General features: G+C 48.7%; 1 protein-coding gene across 3 annotated transcripts in view; it reads left to right on the forward strand.

The window, feature by feature from the left end:
• Positions 1–11,217, forward strand: part of bptf (bromodomain PHD finger transcription factor) — a 23,751-nt gene extending 12,534 nt beyond the window's left edge. For 2 of the 3 annotated variants that reach the window (XM_068719125.1, XM_068719127.1), the window contains 19 exons: positions 1–474; positions 742–866; positions 1,077–1,205; positions 1,347–1,497; positions 1,597–1,720; positions 1,848–2,085; positions 3,074–3,207; positions 3,312–3,411; positions 3,507–3,706; positions 3,849–4,836; positions 4,947–6,529; positions 6,618–6,700; positions 6,825–7,050; positions 7,138–7,670; positions 7,753–7,929; positions 8,017–8,209; positions 8,662–8,746; positions 8,834–9,020; positions 10,331–11,217. The exon at positions 1–474 is cut by the window's left edge and continues 1,099 nt beyond it. In XM_068719125.1, coding sequence (XP_068575226.1) covers positions 1–474; positions 742–866; positions 1,077–1,205; positions 1,347–1,497; positions 1,597–1,720; positions 1,848–2,085; positions 3,074–3,207; positions 3,312–3,411; positions 3,507–3,706; positions 3,849–4,836; positions 4,947–6,529; positions 6,618–6,700; positions 6,825–7,050; positions 7,138–7,670; positions 7,753–7,929; positions 8,017–8,209; positions 8,662–8,746; positions 8,834–9,020; positions 10,331–10,370 — 5,770 coding nt within the window. In that variant the 3' untranslated portion in view covers positions 10,371–11,217. Of the gene's footprint in view, positions 475–741; positions 867–1,076; positions 1,206–1,346; positions 1,498–1,596; positions 1,721–1,847; positions 2,086–3,073; positions 3,208–3,311; positions 3,412–3,506; positions 3,707–3,848; positions 4,837–4,946; positions 6,530–6,617; positions 6,701–6,824; positions 7,051–7,137; positions 7,671–7,752; positions 7,930–8,016; positions 8,210–8,661; positions 8,747–8,833; positions 9,021–9,447 lie in introns of all 3 variants that reach the window. The other variant, XM_068719126.1, reaches the window with a different exon arrangement.
• Positions 11,218–11,934: the final 717 nt, after the last annotated feature.

Consider the following 11,934-nt stretch of genomic DNA (forward strand, 5'->3'; position numbering starts at 1 on the left):
CGCAGAGTCCCAAAATGTGGCGACAACAGACCTGTCCAGCAAGATCAGTAAGTCTGATGTAACGCCTCAAGCGGCAAGCAGCGCGGTCTCCTCTGTCACCACCACCACCACCACCACCCAGCTCAGCTCCAGGGCATTTGGCTCAAGGACTAAACTGCCAATAGCCGACACCAAGACGGGCCCTTCAACCAGCTCCATGACGATTAGTAAGGAGTATTCCACCAAAGACCGGGTCAGCCTTCTCAGGTTCTCCAAGTCCAGGAAGGCCCGCTCGGGGACGGCCCTGCCGTCCTACCGCAAGTTCGTCACCAAGAGCAGCAAGAAGAGCATCTTCATCCTGCCAAATGACGACCTGAAGAGAATGGCGAGGAGGGCGGGCATCAGAGAGGTGCCCATCTTCAACTACAACGCCAAGCCCGCCCTGGACATATGGCCCTACCCCTCACCTCGGCCCACTTTTGGGATCACGTGGAGGTGGGTAACACATTTAGGTCTTCGTTTGGGATTCTTAACTAGCAATTAGTACACATTAACAATAGTCGTGTAAATCTTTTAATTATTTTCCAACGATATTCCAACTTTAGCAAGGACATTAATAAAAGACATCGCTGATGTTTTTTTGTCTTATTTGTTGTAAGATGTAAAAATATGAATACACTAAGTACAATTGTGTATGTAAATATACATTTCCGGTTGTTGGAATTATTAGCTCATGTTTTCTTATGACTGTGTCTCATTCAGGTACCGTCTCCAGACTGTGAGGTCGCTGGCTGGGGTCAGCCTGATGCTGAGGCTGCTGTGGGCCTGCCTGAGGTGGGACGACATGGCTGTGAAGCCCTCTGCTGCTGTGGGGACGACACGGAAAGGTGAGACAATGCTGTACACTGATGTCTTCACCTGTACTGATCTTACATTGGTCTCCACTTCAAACATATAACTACTACTTCTTCTTCTGATTACTTTTTTCCTCTCTTCTGTGTCCACCTTCTAATGCTTGAATGAGTGCTCGGAGTAAGTTAACAATGAATGGCTGCCATTTAAAATAATCGTGACAATATCTTTTATTCCTGCCACAGAAACCACGGACACGGACATCACCACAACAGAGATCATAAAACGGAGAGACGTGGGGCCTTACGGCATCCGCTCAGAGTACTGCATCAGGAAGATCATCTGTCCGCTCGGAAACAGAGACGCTCCCAAAGGTTAAAAAAAAAGAAGCTAAACAATAGAATAAAGTTTTCTAATTTGAAGAATGACCCAGATTGATTGCTGAAAGAGTTCCGACAACCTTTTTACGAGTATAATTCGTACAATAACGTTTTTTTCTCTCTTCCCGTGAGTAGAAACGCCCACTCCACAGAGGAAAGGCCTGCGCTCAAGCGCCTTGAGGCCGAAGAAGCACGAGCCAGCCAAGCTGACTGGGCCGATAGCTGTGGAGACGTGGGTGGCTGAAGAGGACCTGGAGCTGTGGGAGATCAGGGCTTTTGCTGAAAGGTGAGAAACGCACAGCAAGCTGCCGCTGGGGAACATTGAAGTATTCTGATCGGGGCACTGATGTCACCTGATTGTCACCGTTCTTCCTTACTATTACAGAGTTGAGAGGGAGAAGTCACAGGGTATTGATTCCTCCAAGACTGGCAGTAGTCTGAAGACAGCAGAGGAAGTCAAGGCCCATCTGGAGAATCAGCTGAAACAGGCCAGACTTGCTGCCCAACAGGTGGGGACAATGTACACCGCACGTACACACAGCTGTTATCAATTGTTCTGGGTTGATAAGCCCTTGTTCGGGTAGCACTGTTCTTGGAGGTTAACATATTCTCTAAATCTCTGAAATGTTCTGACAGAAACGTCTGGAGCAGCAGAGGCCGGGTACACCCGCCGGCACTCCCGCCACCTCGGCCAGCACTCCCAGTACTCCCAGCAGCCCGGCGTTCATGGGCCAGAGGACAGGTCAGGTCACGCCCGGAGCTAAGATGGTCCTGGCCTCCAAACTGGGCTCGCCGGTTTCCTTTCAGCAAGACAAGAACTTCCATCAGTCTTTTGCGTCCTGGGTGAAGCAGGGTCAGACCAACAACGCCTCAGGTAAGCCGGAACCCAATGCGAGAGTAATTAAAATGATCCCATCAGAAGTACTACGTAGAATGGTTCTGCGCGTTCTCATCCATCATCTGTTAGAGGCAGGCAGACAAACAACCTTTTCACAGAACACGTTTTTGGGGGTTTTCCCTTTTTTTTTTTTTTTTTTTTCTCCAATCGCTGTTTGACAGCCGTCTCAGTCTTTAAGAAGTCAACCATCGCCATGACTTGCCAAAATGAGTTTGTGGCTCGTGGTGTCCACTTTCAGCCCTGTTAAAACTGAATTTTCAATTGAAATGTTTTAAATGGACACAGGACAGGAGAGCCCGTGTCTCTTGCAAAATTCAAACAATAATCCCAAAATTCGAAAATGTCCGCCCCCTTGGTTGACTCAGACCTCCCAGTGGACACCACAGCCCTACGCTGGCTATCGCGGTGGCCCGTGCGTGACTGCAGGTGGCATGGTGTGTCTTGCAGCCCCCGTTGGCTCTGTGACCACCGTGGCTAGCGGCGTCGCCACCTCCGAGCAAACCTTCCAGATCGCCGGCAGCCCATTGGCTGTGGCTGGCCAAGTCCTCTCCGCCAAACTCCCGCTCCCCGCTAACAGCAAGATTGTCACGCTCAACGTGCCCACGGCACAAGGAGGTAGGGAGCACGAGTGTCATCCATTGCCGCTGGTTTGTGCTTACACTTGCCAAAAATGGATGGAAGAGTGTCATGTGTCAGGCAAAATCTATTGGCGCTGAGCATGGATTTTATTTTATTTTTACTATGGAAGAGCTTCTCTGACCGAAAATTTTGTCGCAGTTTTTTGTGTATAATCTACAGTTCTCCCATGAACTGAATCTTTTTTTCTTTTTTTTTAACAATAGCTTTAGTGATCTTCCTCACACACAGTGCATGCCTCGCCGCTTCTGTACATCGTTGACCTGCATCTCTGCATGTACCCGGTGCACATTTGCTTCTTTCCTTACATAATCGTGCTCATCAACAGGCGTAGTCCAGCAGAAAGTCCTGGGCATTTTCCCCTCGGGGCCCCCCGCGAACCTGAGGACGTACAGCACACTGCACCCCACGACTGGCAACATCAACCTCAGAGCCAGCACCTCCTCTACCACCCAGCAGCAGGTCTTTTGCCTTTGCCTGTCGTCCTTTTCGGTTTACACATTCATCTTGGGAAAATATTAACCGCAGTGATTGATGATTCTTACCTTTTTTGCTTTGTGTTCCAGGTTGTCGCAGCGGGAGGCCAAATGCAGCCTGTGACGACGATGAGCCCGTCTACCTCTGTGGGCGCAGCAATGGCCAGAGGTCCGGCCTTGGCTCAGCAAGGTGTTCTGTCTAACTGATCTGATTTCTTTTCGCAAATGAATGTCTTCAGCCTTTTGTGGCTCTAACATAGCATTCTTACCTCCTCCCCCCTCCAGGCCAACCTCAGCCAACTGTGACACAGACGGGTCCTGCTTCTACACCTGTTCAGAGGGCAGCGGGTCCTGCACCAACACCTCATGCGGCCACAACAGCACCTGGACAGTCACCTGTAGCTTCGTCCCAGACCAACAGACCACAGCAGGGCCAAGTTAAACTCACTATGGCACAGCTCATGCAGCTGACACAGGGCGCTCAGGTGAGAGCAACATTTTTTGTTCTCCTGTAGTGAAAGTCTTAAAATGTTTTAAAGTCCTCGTGACTTTGTTTTGAATGATACAAAGAGAGAATTCTATCACTGTCAGCTAAAGGCGAGACTCCTTTTGTCTGCAACTCTGCAGGGTGGAAACCCAGGTCTGACGGTGGTGATCCAGGGTCAGGGCCAGACCCAGGGACAGCTGCAAATCATCCCACAGGGTGTAACCGTCATTCCCGTTCCTGGTCAGCAGCTAATGCAGGCAGCCATGCCCAACGGCCAGGTCCAGCGCTTCCTCTTCACTCCCATCCCCCCGTCCTCATCAGCCGCAACTTCAGCACCCACCCAGACCCCTCAAGCCCAAATGTCAACGCCGACTCAAGCCAGAACCCCTGCGCAAGTCCAGACGACTCCCTCGGCCCTAGGCCAAACCCAAATGCCAGCCCCTGTACCCACCCCAACGCAAATGCCAAGCTTGGCGCCCACAGTCCCTGTGCAAGCCCAAGTTGCAGCCGCTACCACCCCGTTATCAGTCCCGGCACAGTCTCAAATATCCACTCCTGTGCCGGCCCTGCCTCACGTTGCGGCCCAGGCCTCGAAACAGGTTTTATCTTCCACACCAGCCTCTGTCCCCGCACAACCCCAAGTGGCAAGATCTGTGCCTACCCCGGCACAAAATGCAGGCCCGGCCATGTCTCAGACAGTCTTCGCCTCAGCCTCAACCCCTGCGCAAACCCAGGTCTCCACCCTCGCCCCAGGTTCATTCCCGACACAAACCCAAACTACAGCGTCGCTCCCTGTCCCGGGACACGTCGCGCCTCAAGCCCAGATCCAGACCCATACCTTCAGCCATGCCCCTGCTTTAGCCCAAGTTGCCGCCACAGCAGCGGCTTCTAACTCGGCCCAAACGTTGGCTTCTCCCTCTCTTCCCTCGCCTGTCCAAGTTCCAACCCCGGCTCTTGCTCCGGTCTCTGCTCCCGTCATAGCTGTTGTGTCCACCCATATCGCTGTCCCGTCCCCAGCCAGAGCTCTCACCCAAATCCAGGCCACAGCTCCGGTTCCCCTTCATGCTGCTGTGGCCAACGCTGTCGTCACACCAGTCACCGCCACCTTTACAACACCCTCAGTGCCAGGTAAGGAACACAGTTCCCACAAACGCACATCAACGGCATTCTGTTTTAGTCATTGCCTATTTTTCGTTTTTTAATGCATTACCTATTTAAACTTCTCTGTCCTGTCGTAGCTCTGACTGAGCAGAGGGCAGCTCAGCCCCAGGTTTGGACTCCGGCCTCCTCTCAAGCTCAGACTCCTGTTCAGCCAGCTCAGCAGGCTGCAGCTCCAGCGCAGACACCCGGCCTGGCCACTGTACCCGCCTCTGCATCGGTCTCCATGCATCCATCACCTGTTACCCTTCTGCCTCAAGCAGCTCTTCCTCCTCAAGCTCAAGGACACGTCCAGCACCCTACCGTTGTGTCCATGCAGCAGGTGTCTCAAATCCCGATCTCAGCAGTGCAGGTTCATATGGGACTACCAGTCTCTTCTGTTGTTACTACGGTCAGACCCTCGCAGCCTCAGCTCCAGCCTCAAACCCTTGCTCAACTTCATCCCCAGCGTCAAACCCAGATCCGTGCACAGATTCAGGTCCAGCCCTTTGGCCAAGTCCAACAAATGTCTCATATTCAGACTCAAGCCCAAAGCCACCCCCAGGTCCGAGTTCAGTTTCAGCCACAAACTCAGCAACCACCCCAGGCCCAAGTACAGCCCATTGTTCAAAATCAACCTCAGGTGCAGTTTCAGTCCCAAAACCAAACCTTGACCCAGCCCCAGGTCCAGGCCCAGCTCCAAACAAGGGTCCAGCCTCAGTACCACCCCCAGGTACAGGCTTCATTTCAAACACAGGCTCAAACCCAACCCCAGACTCACCAACAGCCCCAGGTCCAATCTCAACCCCAGGTTCAGTCTCAGGCCCAAACTCAGTTACAGTTACAGCCCCAGATCCAAACCCAACTGCATCCCCAGGTTCAGGTCCAGTTCCAGCAACAGAGCCACGTTCACCCACAACCACAGACCCTGCAGCAACCCCAAGTACAAACTCAAGTCCAAACCCAGCCCCAGTTTCAAGTCCAGTCACCGCAGCAGACCCAGGTCCAGCAACAGCTTCAGGTCCAAGCCCAACCCCAAGTCCAAGCTAAGCTCCAAGTCCAGTTCCAGCCTCAGAACCAAACTCAAGTTCAAGCGCAGCCTCAGCTTCAGGTCCAATCTCCGATCAGGCATCAGCTCATCACCGTTCCAGGCCTCCAACAGCCTGTCCAGCTTCTCTCGGCTCTGCCGCCCCATGTTGCTGCTCAGATCCAAGCCCAGATCCAGGCACAGGCACAGCAGCAGGGTGGGGCAGTTCCCCAGCAGATCAAACTGCAGCTGCCCATCCAGATCCAGCAGACAGGGGGGCAAATCCAGGCCCACCAAATCCAGAACATGGTGACAATACAGGCACCAGCGAGCGTCCAGGAGCAGCTCCAAAGAATACAGCAGCAGCAGCAGCAACAACAGCAGCAACAGCTGCAGCAGCAACAACAACAGCAGCAGCAACAACAACAACAACAACAACAAAAGCAACAGCAGCAACAACAACAACAACAACAACAACAACAGCAGCAGCAGCAGCAGCAGCAGCAACAACAACAACAGCAACAGCAGCAGCAGCAACAGCAGCAGCAGCAACAACAACAACAAAAACCAAAGAAGAAGAAACACCAGGAGGTTAAAAGGGAACAGAAAGAGCAGAGTCTGCAGGCCGTTAGCCCCGGGGATGGCATCCAAAAGCAGGTGTGACAAAAAACAGAAAACTTCACAGTGATTCATTTCTTACAGCGTTTAAAAACTTTTAATATTAACAAAATGTTTTTGTTGTCAGGTGGTCGTGAAGCAGAACGCTGCAGCGGAACAGCTGAAACAGAAGAAGAGCCTGGCTGCAGCTGAGAGAGAGGAGAACCAGAGGTTTGGGGCTTGATAATCACAGAAATTTGGGGATTTACGAGAAATGTTGGATGATGGTGGTATTTCCTTGGTATTCACTCCGCTCTTGTTGTCTCCGGCGCCCCCTGCTGTCCTCTGTTTTCAGAATGATCGTGTGCAACCAGGTGATGAAGTTCATCCTCGACAAGATCGAGAAGGACGAGAAGCAGGCGGCGAAGAAGAGGAAGAAGGAGGAGGTGGTGGAGCAGAAACGCTCCAGGCAGAACGCCACCAAGCTGACCGCGCTGCTGTACAAGCACAAGGAGCAGCTGAAGGCGGAGATCCTGAAGAAGAGGGCCCTGCTGGACAAGGAGCTGCAGCTGCAAGTGCAGGTGAGCGCCCGGTCCGCCTCCGTCGAGATGGTAAGAGATGCACCAGAGATGCTGAGCATTGCATTCCATGTGTTGTCTCCTTCTCAGGAGGAGCTGAGGCGGGACATAGCCAGGCTACAAAAAGAAAAGGAGAAAGCCAGAGCCGCCATCACTCAGGCCGCCGCAGCGACGGTCAAGGCGGCCTCTTCTCACTCCTCCCATCCCTCTCACGCCACACATTCCTCTCACAGCGCCCACGCGGCGTCCTCGCCGTCCTCGTCGTCCTCGTCCCACAAACGCAAGAGGGAAGAGGAGCGGGACAAAGACAGGAGCAAAGACCGGGACCGGCACCACGACAAGGACAAGCATCACGACAAGGACAAGAAGCGGGACCGGGACAAGGACCGAGATAGATGTCGGGACCGAGACAAAGACCGAGACGGGGATCGAGAGAAAGAGAAGGAGCGGGAGCGGGACAGACATCGGGACAGAGACAAGGACAAAGACAGGGACAGAGACAAGGACGGAGATTCCAGCTCGTCCAAACACAAGAAGAAGAAGAAGCTGTCTTCTACCTCAAAGGATCACAAGAAGGACACAAAGTTGTACTGCGTCTGCAAAACGGCCTACGACGAGTCAAAGTAAGCTCTCTGGAGAGAGAAAAAAAGAAGCTGAACTGTTGCGATTCCATTACAACACAAACTAACGCCCTTTCCCCCTCAGGTTTTACATCGGGTGCGACCTGTGCTCCAACTGGTTCCACGGCGTGTGTGTCGGCATCACGGAGAAAGAGGCCAAGAAGCTGGAGGACTTTGTGTGCAACGACTGCAAACGCGGTCAGGAGGCAGGAAGCAACGAGGAGTTGTACTGCATCTGCCGGACGCCGTACGACGAATCGCAGTAAGGCTCCTCCCGAGACCCCGCCCGGCTGTCGTCGGCTTTCTGCGGTGTGCTAACACCGCGACGTGTCCGATTTCTCACCCACAGATTCTACATAGGCTGCGACCGCTGCCAGAACTGGTACCACGGCCGCTGCGTGGGCATCCTGCAGAGTGAGGCCAATCAAATCGACCTGTACGTCTGCCCGCAGTGTCAGTCAACGGAGGACGCCATGACAGTCCTCACGCCGCTCACCGACAAAGACTACGAGGGGTTGAAAAGAATACTACGCTCGCTACAGGTATGGAACCTGTGTTTGTCAGGATGTCTTTACAACAATAAATATAAACTAGAAGCAAAACAATGAAGGGCTTTACGAGAAGCAGTTCATGTATGAACATGACTAAAGTCAAAGAGAACGGTTAGAATAAAAGTATTGTGAACACTGTAATATAGCAATTTAATAACCTTAATATCTGCTTTTGAAGTGACTTTCTCCTTTGATATATCCTTATTTTTTTTAATTTATTTATTTTAGGTAAATGATTCTCAAATGTCTTAAACTTAGAGATTTAATATGAACTGATTCAAAGTTATTGTTTCACTCTTATCACAGTTTACTTTACGGCCTGAAATCGTAGCAAATTCTAAATGACGTTAAGAGAAGTTCTGCAAAGAGTTTCTAGTTTTTCTGGGTTTTGCTATTTTTTTGTAGAATGTGTCCTGTAAGCATTTTCCGTGTTATTTCAACAGACTCACAAGATGGCGTGGCCTTTCCTTGAACCGGTGGATCCCCACGACGCACCCGATTATTATCGCGTCATCAAGGAGCCGATGGGTAAGAACAAATCGTCGCCGTTGTTTGTAGGAAATGTCTCGTGCAGTCCATTCAAAGAAAAATCACACATTTCTCTTTCCCTTGCAGACTTTTCCACAATGGAAACCCGCTTGCAAAAGCGACACTACCACAAGCTCACCGAGTTTGTGGCCGACGTGACCAAAATCTTCGACAACTGTCGCTATTACAACCCCAACGACACGCCGTTCTTTCAGTGCGCCGAGGTGCTCGAAGCCTTCTTTGTACAGAAGCTCAAAGGTTTCAAAGCGAGCAGGTAAGGTCGGGTGCTCCTGCTGCTGCAGACTCTCCGGGTTCCGCAAGTTTCTCTCTCCTCCTCCGCGCTTACGTTCGCGTGTCGTGAAGCTGTGACTGGCTGTCCTGTCGGCCTTTTCTTGATTTATGCATTTATGCCCTTCACTCACTTTCGTTCATACCACTGGCATGAGTAGCGAGTGTGTCATTCTGCAGTAGAACGTGCTTCTCCTTCGTAGACTAGAGTTGGCTTTACACTGTCGCCGTTGCTTGGCCGTACTAAAACCAGCGGAGCTGCCAGAGCTTTAGGACATCACGTCCGATGTCTTAACAGAACTCAACGCTGTGTTACATCTGTACCGTGTGTCATCTCGCATTTGTGTCTGTTCACTTGTTTGCTGCATGCCTTTTTGATTTATGCCATCCCATTTTTTTCTTCTTTCTTGCAGATTGTCAGATTCTTAAGTGGGCCAGTCTAGCTGGAGTCTGGACTGGATGCTGGGGGTCTCTAGTAATAATGTCATGGGAACTTTCCATTTCCAGAACAGCAAACAAAACAAATAATCTGTTGATAAAGAAAAAAAAATTACACAAAAACACCAATTGTGCTTTCATGTAAATTCCACCAATTTAACATTTCTTTTGGTTACTACAATATTCAGTTTAGTCACAATGGCAGCCGTGTTGACATGCGTTTACCATGTAATCAAGGGACAGGCTTTCTTCTCATCATGTCCTTAAATCTGGCCTTTGTTGAACAGTCCTTTGTGTTTTCAGTGGGATTTTAAATGCATTTTAGTTCCTAACTTGTATTTATTTTCTGTTGCACATCTGAGTTGGATTGGATAATGTGGTTGACCTTGCCAGGTATAAGAAACGTATATAAAGCTGCATATTTTATTATCTAGAGATATTTATGAGAAGTTCTGTATGTTACATCCCTTTCGAGTTTGATCGAGCTGGCTGTTAAGGTGGTTGTCTTGAATGTACATACTTTTTATCATGTACAGCGGTTGTAAGATATATCTAACTCTTGTGTTTGAATGTTTTTAAAAGAATTATGAAGCAAATCATTTTAGATAGTATTATTTTATGAGACTAAAAATGTACTACAAAGAGCGAGGAATCCTCGCGTCACACAGTAACCTCAGTTTGTAGTTGTGGAAGATTTCCTTCACTAATAAAGGCATTCCCAGTGAATTTACACCAACATGGCTGCAGGATCCTCCGCCGACCTCTTTGCATCCTCTCTGTCTGTATTTTGTCGCGACCGTAAAAGAAAGAAAACTGCGAAGGGCTCTCAACTTTCCTCCCTCTCTCCGCATTCTGTAGGTCTCATAACAACAAGCTACAGTGTTCGTCAGCCTCTTAGAAAGCACCGCACATTGCTCAAACAAAATGCACTTGCCAAGAATATGGCTTTTTCTGAACTGTAACTGTGTGACAGACTCGGCCTCGTCCCGTGTGTGGGATCAGCTCCCCTGACTGTCGGTGCAGCCAGCGCTGCTGCTCTCTCAGAGCTGTTCAGGCAGAGCTGTCCATTTCAGCTCTAAGGGACCTTGTTTTTGTTTTTTGTTTTTTTTTTGGACCTGTCTTCATCAGTGGGACTGTACTGAGGAGCGCGAGCGACTGAGGCGTTTCAGAAGAAAAGTTTACCTCGGAGAAAAAGACTCTTAAGGAGCTCTCATATTTCATATTTCCATGTTTATTTTTTGATCTCAGTCTTTTTTCTTTTCTTTCTTAAAAAAAAAAAAAACAACCCTCAGGCCATTCTTGTGGTCATCATGTCCAATGAGAAATAGGAAATGAAGTACTGACATACAGGGGCTGAGTTTAACGGAGCATAATGTATTGAGTTTGTTGTCTAAATTTTGGATATCAGTGGAACTTTTTTTTTTTTTTTTTTTCTCCCGTTTCCACTCATTGTTTCGTCTGAAGTGGCATGAGAGAGAGTTGTACTGAATATCTGGACACCAGTAGTCTGCTTGGTTAAACTTCTATAACCTCCTGAAAATACAGTAATAAGCTATTGTAAATGGACTGCTCTGCGGTAGTGACTGACTGAGAAGGATGAAGCAACATGTTTGAAGGCTCCTGCCCTGTTTGTTAAAAAAAAAAAAAAAAAAAAAAAATTTCGACTTGATTTCTTTTTCTTTTTTTTGTATTACATCTGAAGAAATATTGATGTATATGGAACTTAATAAAAATGAAAAGACTGATTTCTTCCTTGTGTGTTTGTGGCAGGCAGTGACAAATGGAAGTGTTACATCTAAATGACAGTTTTTAAATGTTTTAGCAGAAGACAAGTTTGCGTATAGGCCTACAGAGCAGCTCAAGAATGATAGATATACATACATACATACACATATACATATACAGCAGGGACAGAATAAAAGGGATTAAATTAATTAAAATGAAAAATAAGGAACCGGCAAATCATTAGATGAGTTTATAATGTAATGTCTTTCTAAAGTCTGTCATTAAGAAATGCATATAATATTGCATATTAATTGAAAAACGTCTGAAATGTGGGACATTGTTCTTGATTTATGACATTTCCCTTTCCCTTAACAACTGTCCTGTTTAGATGAGCTGATACAAATAAAACCATGTCTTGACAAATATACGTTTATTTGCTAATATTCGATTTCAGATGTGACAAAATGGTCATGAAAAAGACACGTGTTCTTTACATTTACTTAGGAATGTGTTACATGGAGGATTTTAAACTGGATGCGTTTCTTTAAAACTTCGTCACACCAGGACCGGAATGCACCGATCCAGGAACAGCTCATCCCTCTCACACGTACATACAGTCTATGACTGAAACAAAACGAGAAACGGTTAAAGAACCGACCCAGAGTCAGATTTAACCTAGTAGTGTTCAAACACAAAGGAGATATCGCGATAGTTCCGTAGAGTGACGACATTTTTTG

The sequence above is a fragment of the Cebidichthys violaceus genome, unplaced genomic scaffold (genome assembly GCF_023349555.1).
Source record: "Cebidichthys violaceus isolate CVI_PGR_0920_01 unplaced genomic scaffold, fCebVio1.0.p SCAF_23, whole genome shotgun sequence".
Lineage (NCBI taxonomy): Eukaryota > Metazoa > Chordata > Actinopteri > Perciformes > Stichaeidae > Cebidichthys > Cebidichthys violaceus.